Source organism: Bombina bombina, chromosome 4, assembly GCF_027579735.1.
Source record: "Bombina bombina isolate aBomBom1 chromosome 4, aBomBom1.pri, whole genome shotgun sequence".
NCBI classification, from domain to species: Eukaryota; Metazoa; Chordata; class Amphibia; order Anura; family Bombinatoridae; genus Bombina; species Bombina bombina.
The window spans coordinates 249,279,576-249,298,163 of NC_069502.1; the positions used below are offsets into that span (position 1 = coordinate 249,279,576).

At 41.8% G+C, this 18,588-nt stretch overlaps 1 protein-coding gene across 1 annotated transcript in view; it reads left to right on the forward strand.

Annotated features, from left to right (window-relative positions):
• LOC128657254 (myelin-associated neurite-outgrowth inhibitor) overlaps positions 1-16,710 on the forward strand; it is a 114,055-nt gene extending 97,345 nt beyond the window's left edge. Inside the window, exon 4 of the mRNA XM_053711527.1 lies at positions 16,571-16,710. Within this exon, the coding sequence (XP_053567502.1) occupies positions 16,571-16,710 (140 nt within the window). The remainder of the gene's footprint in view (positions 1-16,570) is intronic.
• Positions 16,711-18,588: the final 1,878 nt, after the last annotated feature.

Sequence of the window (18,588 nt, forward strand, 5' to 3'; positions counted from 1 at the left end):
AAGTGCGGGCGACGCGGGTTCCCTCGGTTGCGCCGCAAACTACGATCTATATCGGATCGCGCCCATGAACGTAGAGATTGTTCAATATGTACCTTTAGTGATGCAGATCCAAAAAATTTAGAAATTGCTTTTAGAAAATCTAATAACACTTTACCTTTAAGCAATACATGAATGACTTAAATGGACAGTCTACCATAGAATTGTCATTGTTTTAAAAGATAGATAATCCCTTTAGTACCCATTCCCCAGTTTTGCATAACCAACAGTTATATTAATATACTTTTTACCTATGTGATTACCTTGTATCTAGGAACCTTCTTCCAGCCCCCTTATCACATGACTCTGACTGTTATCTATTGTCTTACATTTAGCATTGCTTTGTGCTAAATCTTAAATAACTCCCTGTGCCTGAACACAGTTATCTATATGGCCCACGTGTACTTTCAGTCTCTCTGTGTTGAAAAGAGATTTAAAAAGCATGTGATAAGAGGCAGCCCTCAAAGGCTTAGAAATTAGTATATGAGCCTACCTATGTTTAGTTTAAACTAAGAACACCAAGAGAAAAAAGCAAATTTGATGATAAAAGTAAATTGGAAAGTTGATTAAAATTAAAAATCCTATCTGAATAATGAACGTTTAATTTATACTAGACTGTCCCTCTAACTAGTGTGTTTGCAAGTCCTTGATGAAGTGCCTACGGGCAGGAAACTCGTCGGACATTCAGTGTCTCGGGAACCCTAGAGCCGTTTAGTACCCTGTTAAAGTTTTATGGATTACCAATAAAGTATTTCTTTTTACCTGCACTACAGCTAGCGGTTTATTGAGTCAACGGAACAGGTAATAAATTTTGTTTGTGCATCTTCGCTTTATTGCTTGTTTACGGAGTTGTGGGAGCGGCTTCATACCTGTCCTGTGACGTTTTCATATGAGAACCTTTGGCAGCCTTTCAGAACGCTATTGCTACAAAGAGTCAAGGTAACAAACTTGTCATTTTTATTCACATATACTTGTGCCTTCATTATCATGATGATGTTTGTCATATTCCTTTTGCTAGTACATATCTCCAAAGTTTTTAATCCTGATGCAAGTAAACATACACATTTGTAACATCTTACGGAATACCGCATTTATTACCTACAAGGTTACATTTACATACATTGTTGTGATACAGATCCGTTGTTGACAGGACTTTTTACTATAGTCCTTGTGTATATATACAAAAAACAGTGTTTGAATACGACCATTATCATACGGCAGCTTAACCCTTTGATCATTTGGTTGAAATGCATACTGTATGTACTCAGTAATTGCTGCAAAAGGGGCCCAAACCAAGTACTGCTTCAATGCGGCGTGGCATGGAAGCTATCAGCCTGTGGCACTGCTGAGATGTTATGGAAGACCAGGATGCTTCAATAGCGGCCTTCAGCTCTTCTGCATTGTTTGGTCTCATGTCTCTCATCTTTATCTTAGCAATGCCCCATAGATAATCTGTGGGGTTCAGGTCAGGCGAGTTTGCCGGCCAATCAAGCACAGTAATCCCACGGTCATTGAATCATGTTTTGGTGCTTTTGGCAGTGTGGGCAGGTGCCAAGTCCTGCTGGAAAATGAAGTCGGCATCCCCATAGAGCTCGTCTGCGGAAGGAAGCATGAAGTGCTCCAAAATCTCCTGGTAGACAGCTGTGTTGACCCTGGACTTATTGAAGCACATTGAACCAACACCAGCAGATGACATGGCTCCCCAAATCAACACAGACTGTGGAAACCTCAGACTGGACTTCAAGCATATTGCAGTGTGTGCCTCTCCATTCTTCCTCCATACTCTGGGTCCTTGGTTTCCAAATGAGATGCAAAATTTGCTCTCATCAGAAAAGAGGACTTTGGACCACTGAGCAACAGACCAGGTCTGTTTTTCTTTAGTCCAGGTAAGACGCTTCTGACGTTGTTTGTTGTTCAGGAGTGGCTTGACAAGAGGAATACGACATTTGAAGCCCTTGTCCAGGATCCGTCTGTGTGTGGTGGCTCTTGATGCACTGACTCCAGCCTTAGTCCACTTCTTGTGAAAGTCCTCAACACTTTTGAATGGCCTTTTCCTGACAATCCTCTCCAGGCTGCGGTCATCCCTGCTGCTTGTGTACCTTTTTTCTTCCACACTTTTCCTTTCCAAATAACTTTCTATTAACGTGCTGTGATACAGCACTTCGGGAACATCCCACTTCTTTTGCATTTACCTTTTTGAGGCTTTCCCTCCTTATGGAGGGTGTCAATGGTGGTGTTCTGCACAACTGTCAGGTCAGCAGTCTTTCCCATGATTGTGATTCTTACTGAACCAGACTGAGACCATTTAAAGGCTCAGAAACCCTTTGCAGGTGTTATGGCTTAATTAGCTGATTAGAGTTGGGACACTTTGAGCCTAGAATATTGCACCTTTTCACAATATTCTAATTTTCTGAGATTGTGGATTTGGGGTTTTCATGAGCTGTAAGCGATAATCCTCACAATTATGACAAATCACGGCTTGAACTATCTTGCTTTGCATGTAATGAGTTTCTCATATATTAGTTTCACCTTTTTAAGTTGCATTAGTGAAATAAATGAACTTTTGGACGATATTCTAATTTTTCGAGTTTCACCTGTACAGTATCAACTCTTACTAAGTTTCAAGAAGCTCAATGAATGGAAGATTGTTTGAGGTGGAATTAATCTGCACAAGCACCTAAGTTTGAGGGAGGGGCAAGCAGTAAAAGTGAAATGTTATTTAGTTAAATGCTATTCATATTGTTACGGTAATCATTCATTATTCTCCTTCCAATAAAGTACAGCTGAAAAGTTGTTCAAATATGGCCCTATTTTTTTTTTTATTTTTTTTTACTAATTTCAACTTTTTTCTCTTGTGAGGTGTATCCAGTCCACGGATTCATCCTTTACTTGTGGGATATTCTCCTTCCCTACAGGAAGTGGCAAAGAGAGCACACAGCAGAGCTGTCCATATAGCTCCCCCTCTAGCTCCACCCCCCAGTCATTCTCTTTGCCGGCTCTATGCACTAGGGTCTCTCTCGGTAGGGTAAAGTGAATGTGGTGTTAGAATTGTAGTTTTTATTATCTTCAATCAAAAGTTTATTTTAAATGGTACCGGTTTGTACTATTTACTCTCTAGCAGAAAAGTGATGAAGATTTCTGCTGAGAGGAAAATGATTTTAGCATGTTGTAACTAAAATCCACTGCTGTTCCCACTCAGGACTGAGGAGTACCAGAAAACTTCAGTTGGGGGGAACAGTTTGCAGGGGAACTGCAATAAGGTATGTTCAGTCATTTATTTCTAGACAAGACTGAGATAATGCTAGAAGAGACTGACAATATCCCATGAGGGGAGAGTAAGCTATGTTCAGAGACTTAGTAAGGAATTGAATGCTTACATAACAGGGCTAATTATGCTGGTTGACACTGATTCAGGGCAATCGATTGTTTTCTTAGGAAAAAAGACACTTTGAAAGTCCTTTTGGGTTCTTTCTGGGGTTATTACCCACATGGCTATTTTTTATTCACTTTGGAGTGATTTCTTAGGCCTCACAGCTCCGGAGTAGAGTGGGAGGGGCCTAATTTCGCTCCTCAGATGCGCAGTTAGAATTACATAGAAGTTCATGCTGCTTCACATGGAGGGTCCTGCTGCTGTTTGAGGGCCTAAAGGAAGCTATATTCCCCCAAATCTGGTCCCTAAGGGCAGGTAGGGCCACAGCAGTGCTGTGGCAAGGTGCTGTAGTAATTTTAACCGGGTGTTGGCTTTAGGCTGCTCCAGTTTTGGCATTAAGGGGTTAATCGTCTTGCTACTAGTGGTGCAATCTTACTAAGGCTTTAGGTACATACTGTGAAAATGTCAAAAAGATTACTGCATTTTTCACTGTTTTGCAAAATTGTGTGCCTTTTTTTATCTCTTAAAGGCACAGTAAAGTTTTTTCAAATTGTGTTTTTTATTTGATTAAAGTGATTTCCAAGCCTGTTTGTGTATACTACTAGTCTGTTAAACATGTCTGACACCAAGGAAAATCCTTGTTCAATGTGTTTAGAAGCCATGGTGGAACCCCCTCTCAGAATGTGTCCCACTTGTACTGATATGTTTATACACTTTAAAGATCATATTGTTGCACTTAAGAATGTGGCCCAAGAGGTAGCCCGTCTGCCTCTCCCCAAGTGTCACAACCAGTTACGCCCGCTCAAGCGACGCCTAGTACCTCTAGTGCGTCTAACCCTTTTACATTACAAGACTTAGCGGCAGTCATGGATAATTCTCTTGCAGCTTTCTTATCTAAACTGCCCGTGTTACCTGCAAAGCGTGATAGCTCCGTTTTAAGAACAGATTATGAGCATTCTGACGCTTTGGTAGCTGTATCTGATATACCCTCACAACGCTTTGAAGTGGGAGCGAGGGATTTGATGTCTGAGGGAGAAGTCTCTGATTCAGGAAGGGTTCCTCCTCAGACAGATTCAGATACATTGGCTTTTAAATTTAAACTAGAACACCTCCGCGTTTTGCTCAGGGAGGTATTAGCTACTCTGGATGACTGCGACCCTTTGGTGGTCCCAGAGAAATTGTGTAAAATGGACAAGTACCTAGAGGTCCCTGTTTACACTGATGCGTTTCCGGTCCCTAAGAGGATTGCGGATATCGTTACTAGGGAGTGGGATAGACCAGGTGTCCCCTTTGTTCCCCCTCCTGTTTTTAAGAAAATGTTCCCCATATCTGACCCCATGCGGGACTCGTGGCAGACGGTCCATAAGGTGGAGGGGGCTGTTTCTTCACTTGCTAAACGCACAACCATACCAATTGAAGACAGTTGTGCTTTCAAAGACCCTATGGATAAAAAAATTAGAGGGTTTACTTAAGAAAATTTTTGTTCAACAAGGTTTTCTTCTCCAACCTATTGCCTGCATTATTCCTGTAACTACTGCAGCTGCTTTCTGGTTTGAGGCGCTGGAAGACTCGCTCCAGACGGAGACCTCGTATGAGGAAATTATGGATAGAATTAAGGCTCTAAAGCTAGCTAATTCTTTTATCACTGACGCCGCTTTCCAAATAGCTAAGTTAGCAGCAAAAAAATCAGGTTTCGCCATTTTGGCGCGCAGGGCCCTATGGCTAAAGTCCTGGTCGGCCGATGTGTCGTCTAAATCCAAGCTTTTGAACATCCCTTTCAAAGGAAAGACCCTCTTCGGGCCTGAATTGAAAGAGATTATTTCAGAAATCACCGGGGGAAAAGGCCATGCTCTCCCTCAGGACAAGCCCTTTAAGACAAAGAACAAAGCTAATTTTCGTTCCTTTCGTAATTTCAGGAACGGCCCCGCTTCATCCTCTCCTGCTGCAAAGCAAGAGGGTAACGCTTCACAGCCCAAGGCAACCTGGAAAACTTACCAGGGCTGGAATAAGGGTAAACAGGCCAAAAAGCCTGCAGCTGCCACCAAGACAGTATGAAGGGGTAGCCCCCGATCCGGGACTGGATCTAGTAGGGGGCAGACTCTCTCTCTTCGCTCAGGCCTGGGCAAGAGATGTACACGATCCTTGGGCATTAGAGATTGTATCCCAGGGATGTCTTCTAGAATTCAAGGATTCTCCTCCAAGGGGAAGGTTCCGTATTTCTCGTCTGTCTACAGATCAGATAAAGAAAGAGGCATTTTTACGCTGTGTAGAAGATCTTCATACAATGGGAGTGATCCACCCAGTTCCAATTGCGGAACAAGGGTTGGGTTTTTACTCAAACCTGTTTGTGGTTCCCAAAAAAGAGGGAACTTTCAGACTCATCCTGGATCTAAAAATTCTAAACAGATTCCTCAGAGTCCCATCATTCAAAATGGAGACCATTCGGACAATCTTACTAATGATCCAGGAAGGTCAATATATGACTACCGTGGATCTAAAGAATGCATACCTACACATTCCTATCCACAAAGATCATCACCAGTTTCTCAGGTTTGCTTTTCTGGACAAGCATTACCAGTTTGAGGCTCTTCCCTTCGGCTTATCCACTGCTCCCAGAATTTTCACAAAGGTGCTAGGGTCCCTCCTTGCGGTGCTAAGACCGCGGGGCATAGCAGTGGCGCCTTACCTAGACGACATCTTAATTCAGGCGCCGTCTTTCCAAAGAGCCAAGTCTCACACGGAGATTGTATTGGCCTTTCTGAGGTCTCATGGGTGGAAGGTGAACATCAAAAAGAGTTCTCTTTCCCCTCTCACAAGGGTTCCCTTCCTAGGGACTCTAATAGACTCGGTAGAAATGAAAATATTTCTGACGGAGGTCAGAAAATTAAAACTCTTAACTACTTGCCGAGCTCTTCATTCCATTCCCCGGCCATCTGTAGCTCAGTGCATGGAGACAATCGGATTAATGGTAGCAGCAATGGACATAGTCCCTTTTGCTCGGATACACCTCAGACCACTGCAACTATGCATGCTCAAACAGTGGAATGGGGATTATGCAGATTTGTCTCCTCAAATTCAGTTGGATTAGGAGACCAGAGATTCTCTTCTCTGGTGGTTGTCTCAGGATCACCTGTCTCAGGGAATATGTTTCCGCAGGCCAGAGGGGATCATTGTAACGACCGACGCTAGTCTGTTAGGCTGGGGTGCGGTCTGGGACTCCCTGAAAGCTCAGGGCTTATGGTCTCGGGAAGAAACTCTTCTCCCGATAAACATTCTGGAACTGAGGGCGATATTCAACGCTCTTCAGGCATGGCCTCAACTAGCTGTGGCCAAATTCATCAGATTTCAGTCGGACAACATCACGACTGTAGCTTACATCAATCATCAGGGGGAACAAAGAGTTCCCTAGCGATGACGGAAGTAACCAAAATAATCAGGTGGGCGGAGGATCACTCCTGCCATCTCTCAGCAATTCACATCCCAGGAGTAGACAACTGGGAGGCGGATTTTCTAAGTCGTCAGACTTTTCACCCGGGGGAGTGGGAACTCCACCCGGAGGTATTTGCCCAGCTGACTCAGCTATGGGGCACTCCAGAGTTGGATCTGATGGTGTCCCATCAGAACACCAAACTTCCTCTCTACGGGTTCAGGTCCCGGGATCCCAAGGCGGTATTGATAGATGCTCTAGCAGCGCCTTGGTCCTTCAATCTGGCTTATGCTTTTCCACCGTTTCCTCTTCTCCCTCGTCTGGTCGCCAGAATCAAGCAGGAGAAGGCTTCGGTGTTTCTGATAGCGCCTGCGTGGCCACGCAGGACTTGTTATGCAGACCTAGTGGACATGTCATCTGTCCCACCATGGACATTGCCAATGAGGCAGGATCTTCTAATACAGGGTCCGTTCAAGCATCCAAATCTAATTTCTCTGCGTCTGACTGCTTGGAGATTGAACGCTTAATTCTATCAAAGCGTGGTTTCTCTGAGTCAGTTATAGATACTCTGATTCAGGCTAGAAAGCCTGTCACCAGGAAAATCTACCATAAGATATGGCGGAAATATCTTTGTTGGTGTGAATCCAAGGGTTACTCATGGAGTAAGATTAGGATTCCCAAGATATTGTCTTTCCTCCAAGAAGGATTGGAGAAAGGATTGTCAGCTAGTTCCTTAAAAGGACAGATATCTTCTCTGTCTATCCTTTTACACAAGCGTCTGGCAGAGGTACCAGACGTTCAAGCGTTTACTCGGGCTTTAGTCTGAATCAAGCCTGTTTATAAACCTGTGGCTCCGCCATGGAGTCTAAATCTAGTTCTTTCAGTTCTTCAAGGGGTTCCGTTTGAACCTTTTACATTCCATAGATATTAAGTTATCTTGGAAAGTTTTGTTTTTGTTAGCTATCTCTTCTGCTCGAAGAGTCTCAGAATTATCTGCCTTGCAGTGTGATTCACCTTACCTGGTGTTCCACGCAGATAAGGTCGTTTTCTTCCTAAAGTTGTTTCTAACAAGAATATTAACCAGGAAATAGTTGTTCCTTCTCTGTGTCCTAATCCTTCTTCGAAGAAGGAACGTCGTTTACACAATCTTGATGTAGTTCGTGCTTTAAAGTTCTATTTACAAGCAACTAAGGATTTCAGACAAACATCTTCCTTGTTTATCTATTCTGGTAAGAGGAGAGGTCAGAAAGCGACTGCTACCTCTTTCCTTTTGGCTGAAAAGCATCATCCGTTTGGCCTATGAGACTGCTGGCCAGCAGCCTCCTGAAACTGTTACTGCTCATTCTGCCAGAGCAGTGGCTTCCACATGGGCTTTTAAAAATGAGGCTTCTGTTGAACAGATTTGTAAGGCAGCGACTTGGTCTTCACTGCATACTTTTTCCAAATTTTCCAAATTCGATACTTTTGCTTCTTCGGAGGCTATTTTTGGGAGAGAGGTTTTGCAAGCAGTGGTGCCTTCCGTTTAAGGTACCCGTCTTGTTCCCTCCCTTCATCCGTGTCCTAAAGCTTTGGTATTGGTATCCCACAAGTAAAGGATGAATCCGTGGACTGGATACACCTTACAAGAGAAAACAGAATTTATGCTTACCTGATAAATTACTTTCTGTTGTGGTGTATCCAGTCCACGGCCCGCCCTGGCTATTGAGTCAGGTAAAAAATTTTTTGTTTAAACTACAGTCACCACTGCACCCTATGGTTTCTCCTTTTTCTTCCTAACCTTTGGTCGAATGACTGGGGGGTGGAGCTAGAGGGGGAGCTATATGGACAGCTCTGCTGTGTGCTCTCTTTGCCACTTCCTGTAGGGAAGGAGAATATCCCACAAGTAAAGGATGAATCCGTGGACTGGATACAGCACAAGAGAAAGTAATTTATCAGGTAAGCATAAATTCTGTTTTCTCCAACATTGGTGTGTCCGGTCCACGGCGTCATCCTTACTTGTGGGAATATCTCTTCCCCAACAGGAAATGGCAAAGAGTCCCAGCAAAGCTGGCCATATAGTCCCTCCTAGGCTCCGCCCACCCCAGTCATTCTCTTTGCCGTTGCACAGGCAACATCTCCACGGAGATGGTTAAGAGTTTTTTGGTGTTTAAATGTAGCTTTTTATTTTTCTATCAAGTGTTTGTTATTTTAAAATAGTGCTGGTATGTACTATTTACTCTGAAACAGAAAAGGATGAAGATTTCTGTTTGTGAGAGGAAGATGATTTTAGCAGACAGTAACTAAAATCGATTGCTGTTTCCACATAGGACTGTTGAGATGAATTAACTTCAGGTGGGGGGAAACAGTTAGCAGACTTTTATGCTTAAGGTATGACTAGCCATATTTCTATCAAGACTGTGAAATGCTGGAAGGCTGTCATTTCCCTTCATGGGGACCGGTAAGCCATTTTCTTAGTCAAGCAAACAGAATAAAGGGCTTAATATGGGCTATAAAACTGGTAGACACTTTTATGGGCTAAATCGATTGCTTTATTTGGGCATTTTATACATGTTTATGCTGATAATTCACATTTATAAACTTGGGGAACGTTAACGGCAGGCACTATGTTAGACACCTTTTCCAGTCAGGGAGGGCCTTCCCAGTTGTAGGCTGAGCCTCATTTTTGCGCCATTACTGCGCAGTTGTTTTTTGAGAGCAAGACATGCAGATGCATGTGTGAGGATCTGAAAGTAGCTGGAAAAGTTTCTGGAAGGCGTCACTTGGTATCGTATTCCCCTCTGGGCTTGGTTAGGTCACAGCAAAGGCTATAGCTGGGACTGTATAGGGGTTAAATTTGTAAACGGCTCCGCTTCCGTTATTTTAAGGGTTAAAGCTCTGAAAATTGGTGTGCAATACTCTTAATGCTTTAAGACACTGTGGTGAAATTTTGGTAATTTTTGAACAATTCCTTCATACTTTTTCACATATTCAGTAATAAAGTGTGTTCTGTTTAAAATTTAAAGAGACAGTAACGGTTTTGTTTTAAAACGTTTTTTGTGCTTTATTGACAAGTTTAAGCCTGTTTAACATGTCTATGCCTTCGGATAAGCTATGTTCTATATGTATGAAAGCCAATGTGTCTCCCCATTTAAATTTGTGTGATAATTGTGCCATAGCGTCCAAACAAAGTAAGGACAGTACTGCCACAGATAATGAAATTGCCCAATATGATTCCTCAGATGAGGGGAGTAAACATGATACTACATAATCTCCTACTGTGTCTACACCAGTTTTGCCCACGCAGGAGGCCCCTAGTACATCTAGCGCGCCAATGCTTATTACCATGCAACAATTGACGGCTGTAATGGATAACTCCATAGCAAATATTTTATCCAAAATGCCTACATATCAGAGAAAGCGCGATTGCTCTGTTTTAAACACTGAAGAGCAAGAGGGCGCTGATAATTGTTCTGTCATACCCTCACACCAATCTGAAGTGGCCATGAGGGAGGTTTTGTCAGATGGGGAAATTTCAGATTCAGGAAAAATTTCTCAACAAGCTGAACCTGATGTTGTGACATTTAAATTTAAATTAGAACATCTCCGCTCACTGCTTAAGGAGGTGTTATCTACTCTGGATGATTGTGACAACTTGGTCATTCCAGAGAAATTATGCAAGGTGGACAAGTTCCTAGAGGTTCCGGTGCACCCCAACGCTTTTCCTATACCCAAGCGGGTGGCGGACATAGTGAATAAGGAGTGGGAAAAGCCCGGCATACCTTTTGTTCCCCCCCCCTATATTTAAGAAATTATTTTCTATGGTCGACCCCAGAAAGGACTTATGGCAGACAGTCCCTAAGGTCGAGGGGGCAGTTTCTACTCTAAACAAGCGCACTACTATTCCTATCGAGGATAGTTGTGCTTTCAAAGATCCTATGGATAAAAAATTGGAGGGTTTGCTTAAAAAGATTTTTGTACAGCAAGGTTACCTTCTACAACCCATTTCGTGCATTGTTCCTGTCACTACAGCAGCGTGGTTCTGGTTCGAGGAACTAGAAAAGTCGCTCAGTAGAGAGACTCCATATGAGGAGGTTATGGACAGAGTTCACTCACTTAAGTTGGCTAACTCTTTTATTTTAGATGCCGCTTTGCAATTAGCTAGTTTAGCGGCGAAAAATTCAGGGTTTGCAATCGTAGAGCGCTTTGGCTAAAGTCTTGGTCAGCGGATGTGTCATCCAAAATTGCTTAACATCCCTTTCAAAGGTAAAACTCTATTTGGACCAGAATTGAAAGAGATTATCTCAGACATCACTGGGGGAAAGGGCCACACCCTTCCACAAGATAGGCCTTTCAAGGCCAAGAATAAGTCTAATTTTCGTTCCTTTCGCAATTTCAGGAACGGACCGGCCTCTAATTCTGCATCCTCTAAGCAAGAGGGTAATGCCTCACAACCCAAACCAGCCTGGAAACCGATGCAAGGCTGGAACAAGGGTAAGCAGGCCAAGAAGCCTGCTGCTGCTAACAAAACAGCATGAAGGAGTAGCCCCCGATCCGGGACCGGATCTAGTAGGGGGCAGACTCTCTCTCTTTGCTCAGGCTTGGGCAAGAGATGTTCAGGATACCTGGGCACTAGAAATAGTTTCTCAGGGTTATCTTCTGGAATTCAGGGAACTACCCCCAAGGGGAAGGTTCCACATGTCTCACTTATCCTTAAACCAAATAAAGAGACAGGTGTTCTTACATTGTGTAGAAGACCTGTTAAAGATGGGAGTGATACACCCAGTTCCAATAAAGGAACAAGGAATGGGATTTTATTCAAATCTGTTCGTAGTTCCCAAAAAAGAGGGAACTTTCAGACCAATTTTGGATTTGAAGATCCTAAACAAATTTCTCAGGGTACCATCGTTCAAGATGGAAACCATTCGAACGATTCTACCCACTATCCAGGAAGGTCAATTTATGACTACCGTGGATCTAAAGGATGCGTACCTACATATTCCTATCCACAAAGAACATCATCAGTTCCTAAGGTTCGCCTTTCTGGACAAACATTACCAGTTTGTTGCCCTCCCATTCGGGTTAGCCACTGCTCCAAGGTTTTTCACAAAGGTACTAGGGTCCCTTCTAGCGGTTCTAAGACCGAGGGGCATTGCAGTAGTACCTTACTTGGACGACATTCTAATACAAGCGTCGTCCCTGTCAAAAGCAAAGGCTCATACAGACATCGTTCTGGCCTTTCTCAGATCACACGGATGGAAGGTGAACATAGAAAAAAGTTCTCTGTCTCTGTCAACAAGAGTTCCCTTCTTGGGAACAATAATAGATTCCTTAGAAATGAGGATTTTTCTGACAGAGGTCAGACAGTCAAAACTTATAAGCACTTGTCAAGTTCTTCATTCTGTTCCACGTCCTTCCATAGCGCAGTACATTGAAGTAGTAGGGTTGATGGTTGCAGCAATGGACATAGTTCCTTTTGCACAAATTCATCTAAGACCATTACAACTGTGCATGCTCAAACAGTGGAATGGGGACTATACAGACTCAAGTAGATCAGAAGACCAGAGATTCACTCCGTTGGTGGCTGACCCTGGACCATCTATCCCAAGGAATGAGCTTCCGCAGACCAGAGTGGGTCATTGTCACGACCGACGCCAGTCTAGTGGGCTGGGGCGCGGTCTGGGAATCCCTGAAAGCTCAGGGACTATGGTCTCGGGAAGAGTCTCTTCTCCCGATAAACATTCTGGAACTAAGAGCGATCTTCAATGCTCTCAGGGTTTGGCCTCAGCTAGCAAAGGCCAGATTCATAAGATTCCAATCAGACAACATGATGACCGTTGCGTATATCAATCATCAGGGGGGAACAAGGAGTTTCCTGGCGATGAAAGAAGTGACCAAAATAATTCAATGGACGGAGGATCACTCCTGCCACCTATCTGCGATCCACATCCCAGGTGTGGAAAACTGGGAAGCGGATTATCTGAGTCGTCAGACATTCCATCCGGGGGAGTGGGAACTCCACCCGGAGATCTTTGCCCAACCAACTCAATTATGGGGCATTCCAGACATGGATCTGATGGCGTCTCGTCAGAACTTCAAGGTTCCTTGCTACGTGTCCAGATCCAGGGATCCCAAGGCGACTCTAGTAGATGCACTAGTAGCACCTTGGACCTTCAACCTAGCTTATGTATTTCCACCGTTTCCTCTCATTCCCAGGCTGGTAGCCAGGATCAAACAGGAGAGGGCCTCTGTGATCTTGATAGCTCCTGCGTGGCCACGCAGGACTTGGTATGCAGACCTGGTGAATATGTCATCGGTTCCACCATGGAAGCTACCTTTGAGACAGGACCTTCTTGTTCAGGGTCCATTCGAACATCCAAATCTGGTCTCCCTCCAGCTGACGGCTTGGAGATTGAACGCTTGATTCTATCAAAGCGTGGGTTTTCAGATTCTGTGATAGATACTCTGGTTCAGGCCAGAAAACCAGTAACTAGAAAGATTTACCATAAAATATGGAAAAGATATATCTGTTGGTGTGAATCCAAAGGATTCCCATGGAATAAGATAAAAAATCCTAAGATTCTCTCCTTTCTACAAGAAGGTTTGGAGAAAGGATTATCTGCAAGTTCTCTAAAGGGACAGATCTCTGCTTTATCTGTCTTACTACACAAAAGACTGGCAGCTGTGCCAGATGTTCAAGCATTTGTTCAGGCTCTGGTTAGGATCAAGCCTGTTTACAGACCTTTGACTCCTCCCTGGAGTCTAAATCTAGTTCTTTCAGTTCAAGGGGTTCCGTTTGAACCTTTACATTCCATAGATATTAAGTTACTATCTTGGAAAGTTTTGTTTTTGGTTGCTATTTCTTCTGCTAGAAGAGTTTCAGAGTTATCTGCTCTGCAGTGTTCTCCGCCCTATCTGGTGTTCCATGCAGATAAGGTGGTTTTGCGTACTAAGCCTGGTTTTCTTCCAAAGGTTGTTTCTAACAAGAATATTAACCAGGAGATAATTGTACCTTCTTTATGTCCGAATCCAGTTTCAAAGAAGGAACGTTTGTTACACAATTTGGACGTAGTCCGTGCTTTAAAATTCTATTTAGAGGCTACAAAAGATTTCAGACAAACATCTTCTTTGTTTGTTGTCTATTCTGGTAAAAGGAGAGGCCAAAAAGCGACTTCTACCTCTCTTTCCTTTTGGCTTAAAAGCATCATCCGATTGGCTTATGAGACTGCCGGACGGCAGCCTCCTGAAAGAATCACAGCTCACTCCACTAGGGCTGTGGCTTCCACATGGGCCTTCAAGAACGAGGCTTCTGTTGACCAGATATGTAAGGCAGCGACTTGGTCTTCACTGCACACTTTTGCCAAATTTTACAAATTTGATACTTTTGCTTCTTTGGAGGCTATTTTTGGGAGTAAGGTTTTGCAAGCCGTGGTGCCTTCCGTTTAGGTAACCTGATTTGCTCCCTCCCTTCATCCGTGTCCTAAAGCTTTGGTATTGGTTCCCACAAGTAAGGATGACGCCGTGGACCGGACACACCAATGTTGGAGAAAGTAATTTATCAGGTAAGCATAAATTCTGTTTTCTCCAACGGTGTGTCCGGTCCACGGCCCGCCCTGGTTTTTTAATCAGGTCTGATGAATTATTTTCTCTAACTACAGTCACCACGGTACCATATGGTTTCGCCTATATTTTTTCTCCTGTCCGTCGGTCGAATGACTGGGGTGGGCGGAGCCTAGGAGGGACTATATGGCCAGCTTTGCTGGGACTCTTTGCCATTTCCTGTTGGGGAAGAGATATTCCCACAAGTAAGGATGACGCCGTGGACCGGACACACCGTTGGAGAAAGTAATTTATCAGGTAAGCATAAATTCTGTTTTTTTTTTTAATGATATGTCAGAAAATTAGAAAGTTAGTGTTATAACTGGAAAAATAATCTGCAGTTATTCTAAAATTAAACCTTAATGTAGAAAACCATGATGTAAATTGAGTCTTACTGCTTGTGATTTTAAATCAAATCCACCCTTATTTTAGCCACTAAATTAAATTGCATCTATACAATAGAAAACTTTTTTTTTTTTTTTGCATGCATTCTTGACTACTACATTATTTTAGCAAAATTGCTGATTTTCCAAATGTAATATTCTTTTAAGTATTCTGTGTGCTGATGCTTCTTGTTGAGCGGCATGATGTTAATTACAGCTACTGTGTTTTGAAATATAATTTTTCTCTACTTCTTGATGTATCTAGTTAACACCCATTATAGTTATGGAAATTTAAAGTGATTGTAAAGTTTAACAAATTAAAGCACAGTATCTAAAATACTCTTAAAAACAGGGGCACTTGAATTCATTAAACTTTACGACGCCTCCTTTTTTTAATACTTACCTTTTCATTGCTGTAAACAGACCATTGATCCTCCGCCCGCTTATTCTTCATTTTACATATGAATAACTAATCCAGCTTCCTCTAATCGTTGCTTACCCTACGAGATGGGGGGCACGCAACGATTCGAGGAAGCCAGATTCATCATCTATCTACAAAATACAGAAGACGATGATGGCGGAGGATTGGCAAGTATTTTTTAAAAAAAGAAATAAAAAAAAAAGTCGTAAAGTTTATTGCATTATAGTGCCCCTGTTTTTAAGAGTATTTTTAGATACTGGGCTTTAATTTGTTAAACTTTACAATCACTTTTAAGATGCGTGTTAATAACATGCAGACTAGTTCTAATCTTTCCCTACTGTGTTAATCCTTTTCTTTCCTGTTTTGCATTGGTGCTAAATAGTTTTATTGCTTTTTCATACCAACAATTTAAAAGGCACTTGTCTATTCTGCAAATCTGCTCTTTTTAAGAATTATTACAATTGTAGTATTTTATTTTGTTTTGTAACTATTTTTTTTATCTTTTTTTTTTTTTCCGTTTTTTTTTTTTCATTGAGTAAATTTAGTTTATTGGAGGGAGCCAAACTAAACAATTAACATCTACTCCCATTCGTGTTTAATAGTGCTGATTGAAAGGCTACTTTTAAATATTGACCTTGATATACCGACATTTTCTTGACCGGGTAGTAGTCTGATTTTAGTCCTGACCCCCCAGCCCCCTTGCCATTTGGAAATGCCCAAACCGTAACAAAATAAGTGTGTAAGGAGACACTTCTATGGCCAATATCTCTTAAAGTACCATTAAATACAGTAGAATTGTATAATCCAGAAATGCATTATAAGACAATCCAAGAACATTTCATCTATTTCAAATAAACAGATTTTTTTCTGTGAAATTTAAGATTGTTTCCATTTCCCTGCCCTCTGTATCATGACAATGCTGCTGTGGACTCTTGCACGTGCTTGGTAGGGGCTTGTGCCTTAGGAAGTGTGCATATAAAAAGACAGCAGAAATTGAACAATTTGGAAACGTTTTTATTTTTAAAAACAAATTGCATGCTCTATCGGAATCATGAAAGTCACAAAAATTTAATTTTGACTTTAGCATCCCTTTAAGTAAAAAATATCAAATGGAAAACAAATCACGTAAATGTTGACATGAAGTTAATTACAATTATGTTCACAAAAATACTTTTTATAATTTTGTATGCCTAATGTAGTTAGAGGCTTTACTATTTAAACCATTGCAATACCTGTTTTGATTGGTGTGGTCTGCACATGGCCATAACACAATTATGAATACAACTCCACAATGTAAAAAAAAAAATGTATATAAAGAAAAAATGAAAAGTACACTAAAATTCACCTTTTGTTTTCAGAGTTAGAGCATCCTTCATATGTCTCATCGGGTGTGCAAATGTTCATGTTCGGGCACACGTTCTCTGCAGCGAGAAACGGTGCAATGAATTCAGGTACCTGCTTTGCTTTACTTTTAAGTTATCTTAGTTCTTCAGAATAAGCAAAATAAGTACCTGAGTACTGTTTGATTCCATCAATTTCATTAGAAAGTAGTCCCGTCAAATGAAGAGACTTTCCAGATAAACTCAAAATGTGTGTGATTATGCACGGGTGTCCAGATTTTTGCACTTCATATATAAATGTAACCACCTACTTGAATAACTTTTTCGATGCCAGTGAATGATATTTAAAATGATGTGCAGCCCATTTGGACAATAAGCATAATGCAAAGGACTTAATTACGTTAAGGAATTGTATTCCCCCCGCCTACGCAGAATGATTTGTGCAGCCCCCCTCCCCAGCATAATGGCTAGTACCTATCCTCAAGTTATTTATTGTAGATGTGTAGTAAGGGGATGGGGGAGAAGAACTGTAGCGAGGACCAGGAAAACTAATTGTCGTATATGTAAAAGGTGTTATTTTTTTTTAAAAGGATATAAATCCCAAACATTTTCTTTTGTGATTCAGAATGAGTATACAATTTAAAAAACAGTTTCTTATATTTACTTCTGTTATCAAATTTTCCTTGTTCCCATGCTATTCTCAGTTGAATTAAAATAGTGCTGCCATCTAGTGCTCTTGAAAATGGATAACCTTTTTGCAACACTGCTGCTATATAGTGCTCCAGACACATGCACTTCTGAGCTTACCTCCCTGTCTTTTAAGAAAAGATGCCAAGAGAACAACATTTCTTGTCTAGTCAATATTCTGGAGCTTTGCTTTATATACATTTTGTTAATTCTTTTGGGTTTGTATGGGATATTTATATGTTTGTGCTAGCTATCATAAGAGTAGAAGCTGTATCTGTATCTGTGTTTAATTGCATTTTAGGGAAGTAGCCTACCAGTTGCAATTGTCAGTCCATTATTCCATTGTTTCTCTATTTCACAAAATCTAATCTAGTTCCAATGTATACATGCGTGCATTGCCTTCACTTGTATGTTTAAGATATTGATCCATTGAGAGTCTGCTGCAATACATATTTCTGATGGTCAGTTTCATCATACCCACTTAAGACATCAACTAATTCATCATAAAAAACTGATCTGGTAAAAGTAGAATTTGACCCGTAAACACATATTAAGATTCCTAACCAATAGAGGGACATGTAAAGTATATCTGGTATAAGGAGAACTGTCCTTTAAATCATATTTCACACTTTAAAATTCTTTGCATCAAAAATATTCTAAACTGGCTTTGTACCTCTTAAATGCTGAGCTACCACAAAGAAATGCTGATTTCTGTTTTATGTTTAAAATCAATGAATTTCAAATTACTCTAAGGGCTTGATTTATTATCCCTGCTGGCAGACAGGTTTGCAAGTAGTGAGCTTGTCCGCCTGTAATCACCACTTGCGATGTTGCATCGCACTGTAAAATTTAACATTGCACAAATTTAATTCTTGTGCAATGCCGTCCCTGCTTCAGTGAAACAAATTGTGCTAGAGCAGGGAATGTTAATCACCCCAAACAAGCGAGTATCTGGGGGCCTGGGTGATTGATCTTGCCACCTCTGAGGTGGCAGAGAGGAAAAAGAAGCAATTTATGGTTCTTAAATATGTGGCAGCAGGCTTGTTTATGCAAACCTGCTCCACGTAGCCAAAAAAGCTGTGAATGCAGCCCTATATGGGTATGTTTCAAGAAGGAAATTAAAAAAAATCATTGCAATATTTCACTGTCCTCCTCTTTTATATATTATACTCTTTTATATATTATACTAGTCCTAAAGCCCGTTCACACGGGCCATTTTTTGCAGTACAGCGGTCCCACCACTTGCGCTCTCTCCCTCCCCCTCTATTTTGCGCTCTCTCTCCCCCCTCTCTTTTGCGCTCTCTCTCCCCCCCTCTCTCTCCCCCCCCCTCTCTTTTGCTCTTTCTCTC